The sequence below is a fragment of the Phaenicophaeus curvirostris genome, chromosome 24, assembly GCF_032191515.1.
Source record: "Phaenicophaeus curvirostris isolate KB17595 chromosome 24, BPBGC_Pcur_1.0, whole genome shotgun sequence".
NCBI lineage: Eukaryota > Metazoa > Chordata > Aves > Cuculiformes > Cuculidae > Phaenicophaeus > Phaenicophaeus curvirostris.
In genome coordinates, this window is record NC_091415.1 from 4,529,113 (window position 1) to 4,546,044 (window position 16,932).

The 16,932-nt window shown below is 51.6% G+C and overlaps 1 protein-coding gene across 10 annotated transcripts in view; it reads left to right on the top strand.

Annotated features, from left to right (window-relative positions):
• Positions 1 to 16,932, top strand: part of ANKS1A (ankyrin repeat and sterile alpha motif domain containing 1A) — a 125,767-nt gene that overhangs the window by 93,108 nt on the left and 15,727 nt on the right. For all 10 annotated transcript variants that reach the window (XR_011339055.1, XM_069875942.1, XM_069875943.1 and 7 more), the window contains one exon: positions 1,105 to 1,211. Coding sequence is in view for 9 of the 10 variants with exons in the window: in XM_069875942.1 (XP_069732043.1) it covers positions 1,105 to 1,211 (107 nt within the window). In the remaining variant the exon portion in view is untranslated. The remainder of the gene's footprint in view (positions 1 to 1,104; positions 1,212 to 16,932) is intronic.

Genomic DNA, 16,932 nt, shown 5'->3' on the forward strand with positions numbered 1-16,932 from the left:
GGATGCAGCAGCCGCGCTCTAGCTGAAGAAAATGAAGGAAGGACAAATGCCAACAGGCACCGAACACCCAGCAGGACTGGATGTGTTGGGTGAAAACCTTACCGATTCCTCTGTCTCTCATGCTGTCACTTCGTGTAGTTCGAGTTTGCGGTGTAGCCAGCCGGCTCCGAGCAGCGTGCTGAGATGCCGTGCGTCGGGATAGGTGGTAAAATGCCAGTGCCAGGAGTCTTGGACTCATGCTTGGAGTCACTCACAGCTCCGCTCCTCTTAACACCGTAACGGAGAGCAAAAACCCCTTACCATGGTTTGCCTCTTTCAGGACTGCTTAGGGAAAAAAAGTATAAGCCCTTCTTTTCTTCTGCTGCAGTTTGTGTGCTTTCTTTGTCTTGCATGTGGACAGCTTTGTCTTCCTGTGGAGAGCTGCTCTAGCCTGGCTTCTGCTGCTTTTCTGACAGTGCTCCCTGTCTGTTCTGTGTCTCGGCTGCATGAAGATGTTTTTTCTCTCTAGCTGCTTTGTGCCTCCGCTGTGCCCGGCCCTCTCCGCTGCTCCGCCGAGCAGGGTGGCGCATCCGAACTTGCACGGACGAGAGGACCTGCCCAGCTCTGTGCGTTCGTGAGCAGCTCCCGCTCCTGTTCCCTCACACCTACGACTGGCTGCCAATGCCTTGGGTGAAAGTTTGCTGCCCTCCTCCCGCCCCCTTCAGACGAGCCAAGGAGTGGATCCGCAGCCCTCTGGGGTTGGGCTTCTCAGGTTTGCCTGGCAAGAAGCTCACCCAAGCCCTGAATACAGTGCATGCCATGTCCTGCTCCCAGGAGGGCTTCTAAACTCTTTACCTGAGCAAGGTTTTCCTTTTTCTGAGCGTTAACTGGGATATAAAATTAAACCCGGAGCTTGCAGAGGCGCTGGAAGCTCATTGTCCATGGTCTGTGCACACAAGAGGAATTGTCTGCCAGCTGATTTGTTGCACTCTGAGCCTAATTTTTTGAGTTTCTTTATGGTAATGACTATGATGTGGCAATGCCATCTGTCTTCCTCAGAGTGCCGCTGCTACCGCCTTAACGGTTTCTCCCTTTTCAAGCGTCTGCCGATTCCTCTCTCGTCAGGTTCGCGGATGCTGGAGCAGAGCGTCGGGGAGTGGCTGGAGTCCATTGGCCTGCAGCAATATGAGAGTAAGCTGCTTTTGAACGGCTTTGATGATGTCCGCTTCCTGGTAAGTCGCTGAGTGGGATCCACGGGCTCTAAGGAATGTCTTGGTATCTGTACCCCATCCGCAGCGGGGCTTGGGTTCCCCAGCCCAGCAGCCCAGTCCTGGGGAGATGTAGAAGGTTGGACAAGAGGAGGAAATGAGGGTCGCGTCGGGTCATTCATCTTCACGTTTCATAGAATCATTGAATCACCAGGTTGGAAGAGACCCACCGGATCGTTGAGTCCAGCCATTCCCATCCATCACTAAACCATGTCCCTCAGCACCTCATCCACCCGTCCCTTAAACCCCTCCAGGGAAGGGGACTCAACCCCCTCCCTGGGCAGCCTGTTTAATTCAAGTGTTATAGTTTCTTCACTGTATTTTGATATAAAGATTTATTTACACTGCCTCCTAAATCTTCACTACTCAGTTTACTCCAGAAATGGGAGCTGGAGTTCTCTAGTGTGGGGAAGAAATCCCCGAGCAGTTTGTGTTGTGGACTGTGAAGGACGTGGTGGACCTCTTGTTGGAAGTCTCCATCCTCCTGGAGGTGTTTAAAAGATGGGTAGACGAGGTGCTCAGGGACATGGTTCAGGGGCAGATGGGAATGGTTGGACTCGATGATCCAAGAGGTCTTTTCCAACCTGGCGATTCTATGATTCTATGGTTCTATGATTCTATGAAAGTGTGCAGGCAGGATGCCAGGGAGCTGAACTTAGCCCTGTTGACACTGTTGGCTCTGAAACCTAATGATGACAGTGTTGAGAGGCTTTTTTTAATAACCAGTGTCTAGAAACTTAAAGGTGCATGGTATAAAAATCTGAGCATCAGTATGGAACGATGAACTGCAAAACAGAAACTCATGGTCCTGCAGGAGGGTTCTTTCTGCATGGCTAGAGGAAATGCTTTCTGAGAGTGGACTCCAAATTTTGCAAATGAAGGGTTTCTAAAAATGGGTGTAAACCTTTGGAGAAGTCATTTGGGCTGATGTAATTCCTAATGTAATGTAGTTCCTAATGTAATGGAATATCCTGCCTTGGAAAGGGAGTGGAGGCATCTCTTCGGTACCATGGATGGTGCGGAGAGAGGATATCCAGGAGGATATGGGCTTGACAGATGAATTATCAGCTGGGTGAAGGGCGTTCAGAAAGCACAGTGGCCGTTTGACCCTTGTGAGGGTCTGGGGGGTCTGATGGAAAGAAGGGAAGACTGGAGAGGGCATGGATGGAGGGGAAGGAAGCACATCTGAGCGGCGTCAGTAGGGGAATGTAAAGGCAGGATGTAATGATGCTTCTATAAATGACCAGGCCAACAGGATCGGTGTCCCTGTGAATGCTGAGGGGTCTCCAGGCACTGCTGAAAGCTGAACTCAGTGGCAGCTTAGCCTGGCAGGGCCAGCGCTCCCCGATGGAGCTGGGTTTTGCTGTGGTTTGTGCACCTTCAGGAGAGGAAATGCTGGTGACAGGTGATGCTCTTGCCATGCACCCTTCTCCCTCTGTTCCCACAGCGATGTGTGGTACCGTCCCTCTTCCCTGGGAAGGATTTGGGGTGAGCTGCCCCTGCAGCAGCTCTGGGTGCCCTCACCGGTCTGCAGCACCGCTCGCAGACGTGCAGGGCCAGGGACATCTTCTGCTGGTCCTTCCCAGGGTCTCCAGTTTCCCCTGTTTTCCACCCAGCTGGTCCCAACCTTTCAGTGGACCTTGGGACTGTTGTGCTTCAGGCAGAGGTGTTCAACTTTCTGTGAGGTTTCAGCATCCCCTGCACGCTGGGGCGCTCTGATCCAACTTCTGGGATGCTCTGGAGATGGTACAAAGAATTTAAGTAATCGTGGAATCACAGAATCATGGAATGGGTTGTGTTGGAAGGGACCTCAAAGCCCATCCAGTTACAGTGCCATGGACAGGGACACCTCCCACTGGGTCAGGGGCTCAAAGCCTCATCCAACCTGGCCTTGAACATCTCCAGGGATGGAGCAACCACCACAGATCCCTGCTTGGGATGCTCTGCTGATGGATCTTTGCTCTTTGTGGTACCAGCAGGCTGCTCCCACTCCAGCAGTCAGCGGATAAATGCCTCTGCTCCAGCTGGCCCTGCTTGCAAGGATGATGAGAGACCTCTCCCAGCACAGAACTTTAATAATGAAGGAAATTAACTTTCCTCTTGTCCCCAGAGGGGCAGGAGCTGGAGGCTTGGGAGCAGGGATTTTTATTGCCGGTGTTTATTTGCGGTAAACAGCAACACTTGGTGCAAACCGTCCGATGGAGGATTTTGTCATTTCTAGGGTGAAAGCAAAGGCTCCCTGTACGTGCCTTATAACGTGATTTTATGCAGTATGTGGTAGGAGTTGCTTTTTAATGTTCTTTGTGGATGTTTTTCATCCCCATCTACTGCTGGGTAACTGGTCCCGGTATAGGAAATGGGCTTCTGCTGGTGCCGGGAGGTGGGATGCTCTCCTCGCTCCTTCCTCTCATTTTTAAAAGGTCAAATAATTTCACAAAGCTTTCCTGCATCTCTGGCTTGTTTCCATTTTGCTGCTTATCCCTTTTACTGGGGAGCTCGTTCTGGCACCCATGCCAAGCCTGGCTTTAAATCCTTTCATCCAAGTCCTGGGAACTCGAAGCTGATGGAGTCAGCGCAGTGTGGAAGTTTAATTATTTAGACTCTTTTCCACTCTGGTGTTGCTTTCCTTCAGCTTCTGGTGTGGGAGTAGAACCTTCAGATTCGGTACAAATGAGGAACGACTGCTTAATGTGGATTTAGCAGTGATTTTGATGTTCTCGGATTAATTATTGACATTGTTGTAGACACTGAAGCCGGCCAGTACAGCGAGTGTGGAACAGCCCTGGGTTCAGGGCTCTTAGTAGGGCAGGATCTGTCCTTTTTCTTTCTTAATGTAACAATTTCTTTATTAACTGCCACTTTCAATCACTAATGAAGAATATTCCCAGCTAAGCGGCATTATTTTCCTGGCCTTGGGTGGTTTCTGTGAATGGATTAGTCCCTATTGTGGTCTCATGATGTTAAATATTTCAAGGTCTAGCGAAGGCCGGGTAGTGGTTTACAAATTGTCAGATGGGCTAGGAGGCTAATTAAGATTTAGTAGCAAAAATTAAAAAGTTGGAGTGATTTGATAGGGAAACGCGCTTGGTTTTGGTATAAGGTTTCATGTCATATTACTCCCTTCATACAGGGCTGTGGGGTTTTCAAGTTTGGGAGGATGCTCCCTTGGCTGCAGGAGTCTCCAGGTGCCCCTTGGAGAGCGACCAAGGAGCTTGGGTAGAGAAGAAATGTGTTGCAAGAGGAAACTTAAGTGTGAGTGATAGTGCAGCTGTAAAACAGGCAGTGTCCTCGAAGAAGAGCTCTTTTGTGCAGTTGTGAGGAATGCTCGGCGTGTATTAGATAATAAATTAAGGTAGGATTAAGAGAACAGCCTAACAGGGAGCAGTCAGGACGGAGTGGGATGCCGTCTTTACTGGTGCAGTGGCATTGGATGCTGTTCTTGGCTTACAAAGAGATGTTTACCACGGACTGTATCAGAAACGGCGTGGGCAGCAGGGCCAGGGAGCTTCTTCTCCCTCTGGTCTTTGCACTGGTGAGACCAAACCTCGATTCCTGTGTTCAGTTGTGGGCCCCTCACCACAAGAAGGATGTTGAGGCTCTGGAGCGAGTCCAGAGAAGAGCAACGAAGCTGGTGAGGGGGCTGGAGAACAGGCCTGATGAGGAAGGGCTGAGAGAGCTGGGGGTGTTTAGCCTGGAGAAGAGGAGGCTGAGGGGAGACCTCATTGCTCTCTGCAACTCCCTGAAAGGAGGTTGTGGAGAGGAGGGAGCTGGGCTCTTCTCCCAAGGGACAGGGGACAGGACGAGAGGGAATGGCCTCAAGCTCCACCAGGGGAGGTTCAGGCTGGACATTAGGAAAAAATTTTTCGTGGAAAGGTTCATTGGGCAGTGGCAGAGGCTGCCCAGGGAGGGGGTTGAGTCCCCTTCCCTGGAGGGGTTTAAGGGATGGGCGGACAAAGCACTGAGGGACATGGGTTAGTGATTGATGGGAATGGTTGGACTCAATGATCCTGCGGGTCTCTTCCAACCTGGTTATTCTATGATTCTATGATTCTATGACTGTCCATGTAGATAGTGCCGAGCTGGGCAGAGGCAAAGACCAGAGGATGGAGAAGCCAGTCTGGTGCTTTTCAGTGCTCTTGTACCCTTAGTTCAGCCAGTTCTGATTTCAGGAATCTCTGCCTTGGTATTTCCAGGTGGCTCTTGTGTTAATTCACCCCCTGCATTCCAAAAGCCTTTACCCCCCAGATAGGGGAAAGAATTCCTGAGCGTGCTGTGTGGTAACGGGACTTTGAAAAGTGCTCTGTAAATATATTTGGCTTCTTAGTTTGATGTTAATGTAGAAAGGAAGAAACGTGTTGTTTCCAAGAGTAGGAATTCCATTATTTGCAGAAATCATAGAATCATGGAGTGATTTGGGTTGGAAAGGACATCAAGGATCATTTAGTTCCAACCCCCCTGCCATGGGCAGGGACACCTCCCACTGGATCAGGTGCTCCAAGCCCCATCGAACCTGGCTTTGAACCCCTCCAGGGATGGAGCAGCCACCACTGCGCTGGGCAACCTGGGCCAGGGTCTCTCCACCCTCACAGCAAAACATTTCTTCAGTCAATTTGAGGTGATGTTACAGCATGCTCGCCAACATATGTGTTTCTGGGAAGGGACTTGGTCCGCCTGGAGAAGAGAAGGCTCCAAGGAGATCTTAGAGCGACCTTCCAGTGCGTGAAGGGGCTACAAGAAAGCTGGGGAGGGGCTGTTCACAAAGGCTTGTGGTGATAGAACGAGGGGCAATGGGGATAAACTGGAGAGGTGCAGATTTAGACTAGACTTAAGGAGGAATTTCTTCGCTGTGAGAGTGATGAGGCCCTGGAACAGGTTGCCCAGGGAGGTTGTGGCTGCCCCATCCCTGGAGGGGTTCCAGGCCAGGTTGGATGGGGCTTGAAGCCCCTGATCCAGTGGGAGGTGTCCCTGCCCATGGCAGGGGGCTTGGAACTGGATGATCTTTAAGGTCCCTTCCAACCTAAACTATTCAATGATTCTATGACTGAAGTCTAGGCTCATTCCAGATTGTGTAGTCATTTGTCTCCATTGAGGAAAGAAACAGGCTATAAAAGATCGACTTAGGTAGCTTAGTTTTCAAAAAAACTGAGTTCTCTTTCCAAACCCTGACATCCCCATATTGGGCTGCATTTCTGAGGAATTATGATGTTCCCTTTAAGGTGAGCACAACAGCTCTGTTTGGTGTTGATGTGCGATGCTCGGGAAGGGGCTATCCCTGAATTTCTTGCCGTTACACTCCAGCACGAACCCCGCAAACGGCTTCTCTCACTCCCCTTCTCCATGGCTGTGGAGTGACCTTCACTGCCAGCCTTCCTGGCTCGAGGCGATCGAACCGTGACACTCAGCTTCTGCTTCTCAGATGGGTCTTTAATTCAACGAGCAGCCTGTTCAGCCAGCTGGGGATTAAAAAAAAAACTTAAAATGGAGATGGCGCTTCAAATTCTCCTTGTCTGCTTCGCAGCCTACTGGAATTCTTTCATTTTATTTGTGCGATGGGTAAACATAACCGAGTTGGAGCTGTTGGCTGAGATTCACCAGCGTTGGCTGGGCTGTCCTTGACTTAGCAAAAATCCAGTTTTGCAAGGAGAATAAAATCCTCAGCAGATTTGCCTGCCAAACGTTAATGAACCAAGGACACCCCACCACCCAGGAGCAGCCGGTCCTGCTGCCTCCCACGTGGAGGAGTGCGGCTCTGGAGCCTGCGAGGGGTTTCAGGAGACCCATTGCCTTCTTCTCCACTGGAGGAGGAAAAGAAAAGGTCACACAAAACCATAGCAATGAGTGAGCGGTGTCGGTCAGGAAAAATGCACTGTAAATCGACTTAATTGTCCTTGACCGGCAATGAGCTGTAGGAGAAGGGACAACATTGCAAGAATATGAACCAAGAGGGGTTCGTCTGCTCTTGGAGCTCAGTCCCATCCTGTCTGCTGGACAGGAGGCCCCAGGGCATCGGCAGCAGATACTCCCCTTGGGAGGTCCCTGGGAAACTGGTTTTATACTGGATCCCAGATCCCTGTTGCAAACACAGGCAGGACCTAGAGGGAATCATAGAATCATAGAATGATAGAATCACCAGGTTGTAAAAGAACCACCGGATCATCGAGTCCAACCATTCCCATCAAACACTAAACCATGTCCCTCAGCACCTCGTCCACCCGTCCCTTAAACCCCTCCAGGGAAGGGGACTCAACCCCCTCCCTGGGCAGCCTCTGCCAGGGACCAATGACCCTTTCCATGAAACATTTTTTCCTGATGTCCAGCCTGAACCTCCCCTGGCGGAGCTTGAGGCCATGTCCTCTCGTCCTGTCCCCTGTCCCTTGGGAGAAGAGCCCAGCTCCCTCCTCTCCACAACCTCCTCTCAGGGAGTTGGAGAGAGCAATGAGGTCTCCCCTCAGCCTCCTCTTCTCCAGGCTAAACACCCCCAGCTCTCTCAGCCGCTCCTCATCAGGCCTGTTCTCCAGCCCCCTCACCAGCTTCGTTGCTCTTCTCTGGACTCGCTCCAGAGCCTCAACATCCTTCTTGTGGTGAGGGGCCCAGAACTGAACACAGGATTCAAGGTGCAGCCTTGCCGGTGCCGAGTACAGAGGGAGAATGTTTCTATTTTGTTATCCCACAAATCCCATAAATGTGTCGGAGATGCTTGCAAAAGCTTTTCCCTTCCCTTGGAGGGCTGAATGTCTGCTGCTACAGAATCACAGAATCTTTAGAGTGGAAAAGACCTTTAAGATCATTGAGCACAGCCGTAAATCTCACACTGCCAGGTCCCTAAGCACCACATCCACACGACTTCTAAATCCCTCCAGGGATGGCACACTCAGCCTCTTCCCTAGGCAGCCTGTTCCACTGCTTGACAACCCTTTTCTGGAAAGTAATATTCCCTAAAATCCAATCTAAACTGCCCCCAGACAACGTTTCAAGCTGACATCTGAGAAGGGCAAACCTCTCACGCTCTCGCATTTGTGTGATTATTCTGTAGTTGAACTTTTTATTCAGTCCAGAGATATTTTGATTCACAAATGAGCAGGTAAAACAGAACATAAACCATTTTTTATGGCTTTTTTTTGTATTGTTCAAGCCTGGATTCCCATGGAGTGCGTGGAAAGCAGCTAATGCTGATTCAATGAGACAGCGTCAGAAAGGGAAATCTGTTCTCCCTGTGTAGTGCCCTGGGCTCCTCTGGGCGCTTGGTAATTTGTATTTTGTAACTGGGCAGAAGAAACATGAAGGCTGTGGAAGAGCGAGGTGTCCACAAACAATTAAGACTACTGACGTTAATTTGATTAAATGTAATTCAGTGCCATGTTCTATTAGTCTGCAGTGGTCTTCATTACGAAAGAGCCTTCCTCTTCCATGTGTGTGCAGGCAAACGGTTGATAAAAAGAGGAGCCGAGGCATTGGGTTGGTGTGTGAGCATCTGCCAGGCTGGGATGAGAACAGCCCCCGCTGTTTCTGAGGGACGGGATGTGCACGGAGCTGGCTTTGGATGCTGGCTGGCACCTGCATCATCTTTGTCTTCACCTGGTACCTGTCCTGCTGGGGCAGGGGGCATCTCCTGGTGTCCTCAGTGAACTCTTAGCTCTGCTTTGCATGAGCGGCTTCCTAACTGCCCAGCTTGGCTCGCAGATGCTGGTCCCCTGGGCAGCAGCCAGGCTTTTAGCATGCTCGGAGGATGTGTGTGCCCCTGAGCTTTTTTCTATTTTCATGAAAAAACATGTCATTTTGTAACAGGCATCTGGGGAAAACCTAACTGACATATTCCAGTAGCAGTTTGCACCCGGTAATGATCTATCAAGAGCAGTGACCTACCAGAGATCCCACAGACAAGGTTTTACTGCTTCTACACTTGGGGAAATGAAGAGAAAACTCGGCATGATTGCAGCAGTTGGGGATTATTTTAGTGTAGACCCAGGTAACCCGCATGTAGGTTGTGCCTGGGCAGGGAGGCTTGGGTTCAAGCTGAAGCAAGCTCTGTACATCCAGGCAGAAGCTCTTAGAATCATGGAATGGTTTGGGTTGGAAGGGACCTCAAAGCCCATCCAGCTCCACCCCTGCCATGGGCAGGGACACCTCCCGCTGGATCAGGGGCTCCAAGCCCCATCCAACCTGGCCTTGAACCCCTCCAGGGATGGGGCAGCCACCACTGCTCTGGGCAACCTGTTCCAGGGCCTCCCCACCCTCACAGGAAAGCATTTCTTCCTAAGATATCATCTCAAGCTCCCCTGTTTCAGCTTAGAACCATTTTTCCTCGTCCCATCTCTGCCCTCCCTGATCCAGAGCCCCTCCCCAGCTTTCCTGGAGCCCCTTTCAGTGCTGGAAGCGGCTCTAAGTTCTCCTCAGAGCCTTCTCTGGGCTGAACCTAACTCTCTCAGCCTGTCCTCATACAGGAGGTGCTGCAGCCCTCAGATTACCTCCGTGGCCTCCTCTGGGCTCCCTCCAATAGATCCTTGTCCTCCCTGTGCTGAGGACTCTTGAGTGGATGGTTCTGGATTTGCTCTTCCCAAAGCCCGTGCTGCAAAGCTTTCCCCTGCAGCAGCATTTGGTGACTGAGCTTGTAAATTGGTGTGTGTGAGCTGCTGCGGGTGGAAACAAACACTGCTAATACCTCAACGCGCTGGCAATCTACCCATTAGTGATGCTAATCAGATTTGGGGATCTCTTTGGTGTGGTTCGTGCCGGCTGCAGATCCATTACTGTAGTGTCTTTCCTTTATGGCATAAGCAGGGAGCATCTCAGCCACGTTCCGTGGTGTTGTCCCCTGTTCCTCAGTGCTTCCAGCCTACTGGAAATTCATTCCTTCCTTGCTCCCTGGACTGATTTTGATGCCTTGGATGAACATCCTGTTAGAGTGGAATTGGACCCTCATGTGAGGGTTTCTGCCAAGCCTCTGAGTAGGACTCATGCAATGAAACGAGAGTTTCTGACAGCTCTCCAGCATGTTTCGGATCCTACTTGGGTGGTTCACGCGGGCTGTGCTTTGTCTGTGATGTATGGCTTTGGGGTTTTCCTTGGAAGAGAACGTTGAGAGCGGAGACGCGCAGTGATCCAAGGTCTGAAGGAGAGTTTTGGCTGCTCACCCGCGGCTCCGAGCAGGGAAACACGGTGGAGCTGCACCAAAGCTCCTCAGATGGTAGAAATGGACTTTATGGAGAGCAGTGGGTTTGGAGTGGATTTTGTGGAGCAAAGTGGGTGGACCAGAACTGGCAATTTAGAGGGTACTTACATTTGATTCATTAGTAGCTCCAGGCCCAATAAACATTAAAAAAGCCATTAAAGTAGCAGTTAATTTATTTTTCTTTCAATAAAATTGCCTGAACTTGACAACCATGACCGATTCCCTCCGTTGCCATTGTCACGCTGCCAGTCGACATGGGGAAGAGAATTAAAGAGAAACGAAGCGGCTGTGTGCTAATCGCGGATTTCTTGTAGGTTTTTGTATGTGACCACCTTCCCCAACCAAAAAGCAAGAGCTCTGTGGTCCTGCCTTTAGCTGAACAATAATTTCTTTACCTCTGGTTTCCACTGAACTGTCTCGAACTGCAGATTCCATGAACAGAAAGGAAGACACCCTGTAGATCACAAATCTAAGTATGGATTTGCATCCAAATATGCATCCAAATAAGCATCCAAATCCATATTTGTGTGACCAAGAGTTGGTCCTGTGCCTCTGAAATCGGGGTGTGCAGGTCTGGTTTGGGGGTCAGCAGCCTGCTTGGAGATAACGAAGCTGCTGGTGCAGGTTTCTTGGAAGGGCTGTGCAGCCAGGGGTGGCTGATGGAGCTGTAGGGGTGCAGCCTGCAATCCAAGCTCTGGTTTGGGAGGTTTTAGCTTTGTTTGTAGAAGAGAGCAATGCTCTGTGCTGTCACTGGTATGAAAAGCCCCCAAGTGCAAATCAAGCAGAGCATAGAATCATGGAACGATTTAGGTTGGAAAGGACCTCAAAGCCCATCCAGTTCCACCCCTGCCACGGGCAGGGACACCTCCCACTGGATCAGGGGCTCCAAGCCCCATCCAACCTGGCCCTGAACACCTCCAGGGATGGGGCAGCCACGAATTCTCTGGGCAGCCTGTTCCAGGTCCTCCCTACCCTGACAGCAAAACATTTCTTCCTAGAAGTTTTAATGTCCCTTCCAACCTGAACTATGATTCTATCGTTATCCCTGTTTAGGCTGGGTCTGTGGTGAGCTGGCTGCATCTCTGTTTTGCACATCCAGACTTTTGGTTGCCAAAAGGAAAGCAACAGCAGTGGCAGCAAAATCCTTGACTAGATGCAAATTGTCTCGAATGTACTGAGGGGAAAAAGAAAAAGAGCTTTGTATGCATTAATCTAAGAAAAAAACTGGATGTATTGGCTCACCCAGCTGAAGCCTCTCTGCTGTAGCTGGTTGCAGAAGCCTTTGTAGTCGGGAAAAGCTGTGTTTGGGTTTTGCATCTGTTGCTTTTAATAGCAAACACATTCTGGTCCCTGTCTTCCCTGCAGCCTGTCTTTAACCCAGGCTTTAGGAGCAGGGCTTAGCGGGGCGGGCGGGATTCATTAAACTGCATCCCTGGCTGGATGAGAATCTGTGTCCTGGATGAAACTTTCTTTGCCTCAGGCCCTTCTTTAGCTGGAAAGAGAGGATGGAGCGAAGCCAGGCTCCGTGTGGCTGAAAATTGGGTAGTTAAGTGCCTGCGGAGTGTCCTGCTGGAGCAAGGATGCTGGAAGGTTTCACAGCCCTGCTCTTGGCACGCTTGCCTTTGGGGTCACCTAACCAGCAGGAGGGGACTCAGCCTCCCTCCAACAGAACCTCTGACTGCGCTTTCCTTTTCCCTTAATGAGAAACCTGGAGCCTCGCAGGCTGTTTAATTACAGGGCAAGATGTGAAGCGTGACTAAAGCAGCCTCCGTTCTCTGCAAGCTTGTGTTCCCGCAGGTGAGTTGGCTGCAGCCGCTGAGGACGCGGGTCTCCAGCAGATCCGCACAGAGGGCACAGACGGGGTGTCAGAGGGGCCCCTCAAGGTCCTGTGTGTTTGTGCCTTTGTTCAGAGGGAGCTCTGGTCGGCTCTGAGGAAGCTGAAGGGCAAATTGGGGAGCAAAAGCCCCTCCAGACTGTCTGGCAGCCAGTCTCTGGCCCTTTGGACCTGGGGAGTGGGATTCACCTTGCCCAGTTTCCAGTGCCTGCAGCCAGACTGATCGTTCAGACTCTTTGGTTGCTTGAGGAAAGATTTACCTGGGGTGATGCATTCCCAGTGCATCCCAGTTCAGATTCTCCCTCCCTCGAACTGACGCATGTGGGTGCAGCTGAAGCTCCAGGGAGAAATTTTGCACCTGTGTCCATTGCAAAAATATTCCAGCCTCTGCTTCCTGGTAGATTTTTTTTTTTTTAGGGATCATCCCAGCTCTTCTGGGAATAAAAAATCACCAAAGATTTTCAAGCCAGACTGATTAATGTGTGCGCATCGTGCTGGATTAACGCAAGGGTGTGTGTTGTAGGAAGAAAGCACCTGCAGCGCAGGGAATGCTGAGAACTGGTTCCTGAGGGAAGCAAGGAGGAGATGGTGAGATGCTGGGATGAACAGGGTTTTTGGATGTCCCCAGCTCCCCTGGTGTGGCTGAAAGTGCTTGGGTGCAGCCCTGAGCCGCACTCGCTCCACTCAGCCCCGCAGCTGGGAGAAAGACACAAGGTAAAAAGCACTTGTCACACCAAATAAAGTCTGAAATATGTCTTTGGAAAAATCTTATTTGATTCTAATCGGTGTTGTGGAGGCTGCTGCTGGATCGTAGAGGACCAGGCAACAGCAGAGCCAAGCCCCTGGAAGCAGGGACCAGTACCCCAAGTCCTTCTTGGGCATTTCTTGAATCTGTCCTCAGAGGACATGGAGAGGGGCCAGCAAGCATGAACCAGGGCTTGGGCTCCAGGCTCTGCAGCCGTCAGCAGGATTCTTGGGAGGTGGCTAAGGGAGAAGCCTGAGGAGAAAGACGTGGGGTGCTGGTGGATGAGAAGCTCGACATGAGTTGGCATATGCGCTCGCAGCCCAGAAAGCCAATTGCGTCCTGGGCTGCATCCAGAGCAGTGGGAGCAGCAGGGAGGGAGGGGATTCTGCCCCTCTGCTCTGCTCTGGTGAGACCCAGCCTGGAGCCCTGTGTCCAGTTTTGGAGCCCTCAGCACAGGGAGGACATGGAGCTGTTGGAACAGGACAAGAAAAGGCCATGGAGATGATCTGAGGGCTGGAGCACCTCTTGTATGAGGACAGGCTGAGAGAGTTGGGGTTGTTCAGCCTGGAGAAGAGAAGGCTCTGGGGAGACCTTAGGGCATCTTCCAGTACTGAAAGGGTCTCCAGGAAAGCTCGGGAGGGGCTCTGGATCAGGGAAGGCAGGGATAGGATGAGGGGGGATGGTTTTCAGCTGAAAGAGGGGAGGTTGAGATGAGATCTTGGGGAGAAACATTCTGCTCTGAGGGTGGAGAGGCCCTGGCCCAGGTTGCCCAGAGCAGGGGTGGCTGCCCCATCCCTGGAGGTGTTCAGGACCAGGTTGGATGGGGCTTGGAGCCCCTGATCCAGTGGGAGGTGTCCCTGCCCATGGCAGGAGTGGGACTGGGTGGGCTTTGAGGTCTTTCCAGCCCAAAGCATTCTGTGATTCTGTGGTCCCCTGACCTGGTTACAAACCACTGTCAGCACCAAACGGCACCTTTGTTTAAAAAAGCCCCAGGCAACCCAACCACCACCCCCACTGCAAAAAAAACCCCAAATCAAAACCTACATTGGGGTATTGTTTAAAAAACAATTTCCCCCAACAATCCCTCACAAGGCCTCACAGCAGTTATTCTGAAATTTTGCAGCCCTCCCTCCAGGCAGTCTCCCTTGGAGCAGCCCTTGGTAAGGAAGAGGCTTTGTTTCATCTCAGTGATGAATGCTTCATTCCCTTTTCCTCCGCAAGCTGCTGGGTGTCGATGTGTCTCTGGTCACCCTCTCGGTACAGCCAAGAAACAGCTTTTTCCTGCTGCAGGATCAGAGCTTCCAGCAGCCCCGTGCCTGACGTGAGCCGGTGCTGTCGAGGTGAGGAAGGATGAGGCTGGCCCTGAGAAGCTTAGGGAGCTTTTTTTGCAAGGTCATTAGTTTCTGGTTGGCCAGAAGTGGTTTTGCAGCCACAGGAGCCCTAGCAGAACGCAGGGCACTAGCCTAACCCAGACAATTCTGGTGCTGGAGGAGAGTGGCTTGAAGGCTGGTGGCCTCAGTGGCCCAGACAGAGCATCTCTGCCCCTCACCCTTTGCCTGCAAGTTCATTGAGTTTGAAAGTCTGGTTTAAACAGCTCATCTCTTTGGTTGGCAAAGGTTAAAAGACCTCTGGTGTGTTTGCATTTAATAGGCTATTTCAGTGGCAGATTATGTTCTTTCCTAGGAGATGAAATCCGGCTGGGTTTAAGGATGTTTCTCTACGTGGAGGCTCACGCACAATAGGCTGCAGTGATTTATTCGGAGCTGCTATGCTTTGTCTCTCCTTGTTACGTACCCTGAGAATACGGACTGGCACTGAGCGAATTTAATGTGACACGTAAGAATAAGGAGTGGTGGAGAGAGCTGAAGGCTTTGCAGTGCTTAACCAACTTGTATCCTTGCTACATAGCGAGCAATTTGCTTTGGGTTTAAGATGCCAGGAGTGAGAGAACTGGCTGTGTCAGCATAAAATGGGGTGAGCTGCTGGTTTGGGAGCGTGGCCGGGCTAGCCAGGCTTTGCTGTGCAAAAGGGGATTAGCACCGAAACAGCTCAACACTGGAAAAGATGTGTGAGTGAAAATGGAAATAGGATCGGCAAGCTTGTTTGATTTTTATAAGTGAAAATTCCACCATTGTCACAGCTCGTTCAGGTGTAAATTGTCTTTGGTGTCCTGGTCGGTGCGTGAAGCATCGGATGAACATTGGATGCTGTGAGCATCCGCCCCCTGCCCTCGCTGGTCCCCAGCTCTTCGCAGGGGAGTGAAGCAGCAAAGCACCAAGATGGGCAGGTTGGGGGTTGAAGTGTTGGGAAGTGCAGGTCTCGGTGACTCCGGTGAGTCAGCCCCTTCCTAAGCTTCCCTTTGCCTCCCCCAGGCAGGACAGGAACGCTTTGCTCTCCAGCCTTACAGGAGAAATCCCACCACGGGCTCTAGCCCTCTTCTGACCCTTTACAAAAGCCCTTTCAAAGCCACCTCCCGCTAGGAGATGAATTCCCCACACATGTTTGCCCTCCCAAAGACCTTCTGGCAACCCCTGTAGCAAGGCTTAGCCTGCAAAAGCGCTTCTGCCAGGTAAGGTGCATGGCAGGAGAGTTAAGCTGCCTTTAATCCTTTTCCTTTTCCCCTGAGCCGAGCACGCAATCTCCCACTGTTACAGAAAAGCACGTTAAACGTGGCTGTTTGGCTTAAGATTTGTGAGCAAGAAAGGGGAGGGATGTTTTCTCTTTTTTTTGTGGGATGCTGCTGCTACCAAGCCGCGGTGATCGCTGCTTTACTCATGCAGGGGGTTTGCTCTCGATGCAGCGGAGCTTGCTGCTGCTCTCGGACCCAGTGGGCACCCTCTGAACCTTCAGCCCTTCTGTGCAATCCTGGGGGGCAGAGAACGACTTATATAAGAGAATCACATCCTCACACTGAGCTCTGAGTAGCTTTACTGCTCAGGTGAGAGCCGGGGCTTTCACATGGTGTTGCTTGCAGGCGGTGGGGTGCAAGCCACGAAAGGCAAGGGACATAGCGATGTGTCCCTGTGCCCCTGCAGGGCTGTCACCCACCTGCGGTGCCATCTCGAGCGGTGGCAGCGGCTTTTTCCAGCTGGCGGTGGGCAGAGTCACTGCAGATGAGCGCTGCAGCCTGCAGATCTCATAGGATCATCATGGATCATCATGGAATCGTGGAATGGGTTGGGTTGGAAGGGACCTCAAAGCCCAACCAGTTCCACCCCTGCCATGGGCAGGGACACCTCCCACTGGATCAGGGGCTCCAAGCCCCATCCAACCTGACCTTGAACCCCTCCAGGGATGGGGCAGCCACCACTCTATCTCCCTTCTTTCAGTTCATATAAGCTGACCTTTTGGAAAGCAGGGGGCAAACCACCCTAATTGGGTTGGAAGGGGCTTTGAGCGACCTGATCCAGTGGGATTTGTCCCTGCCCGTGGCAGGTGGCGTGGAACTGGACGGGCTTTAAGGTCCTTTGCAACCCAAACCACACTGTGATTCTATGATAATCAGCTGAAAGGTCTTCAATCCCGGCTCTTCCTGCTGTTTAAACAATTCTTAGACAAATGCTTTTGTATTGCAGCTGTCTGCTCGAGATCCATGGTCTCCAGCCCCACATAGCCTGCCAGGAACTGAGGGCCTTGGGCATCCCTGCCTGCCAAGGGCGGATGGAGGCAGAGGAGCCTCCGCCTTGGTGCTGTGGGTGCCGACGGTCACGGAGTGTCTGCAGGGCCCTGTTTCCCTGCCACCCGCTGCTTTAATTTGCCACTGTCATTTGCTAAATAATTGTTTCTCTGCAGCCTGGCCTCTGAGGGCAGCTCTCCCAGCGCCAGCTGCTTCAGGCGCCTCTTATCTGTAGCGTTAATTCTCTGTTTCTCTGCCCACTTATCTCTGCGGCCAAGGGGAAGAGCAGCTCCCCGGGATGGAGCCATGAGGCGTCCTACC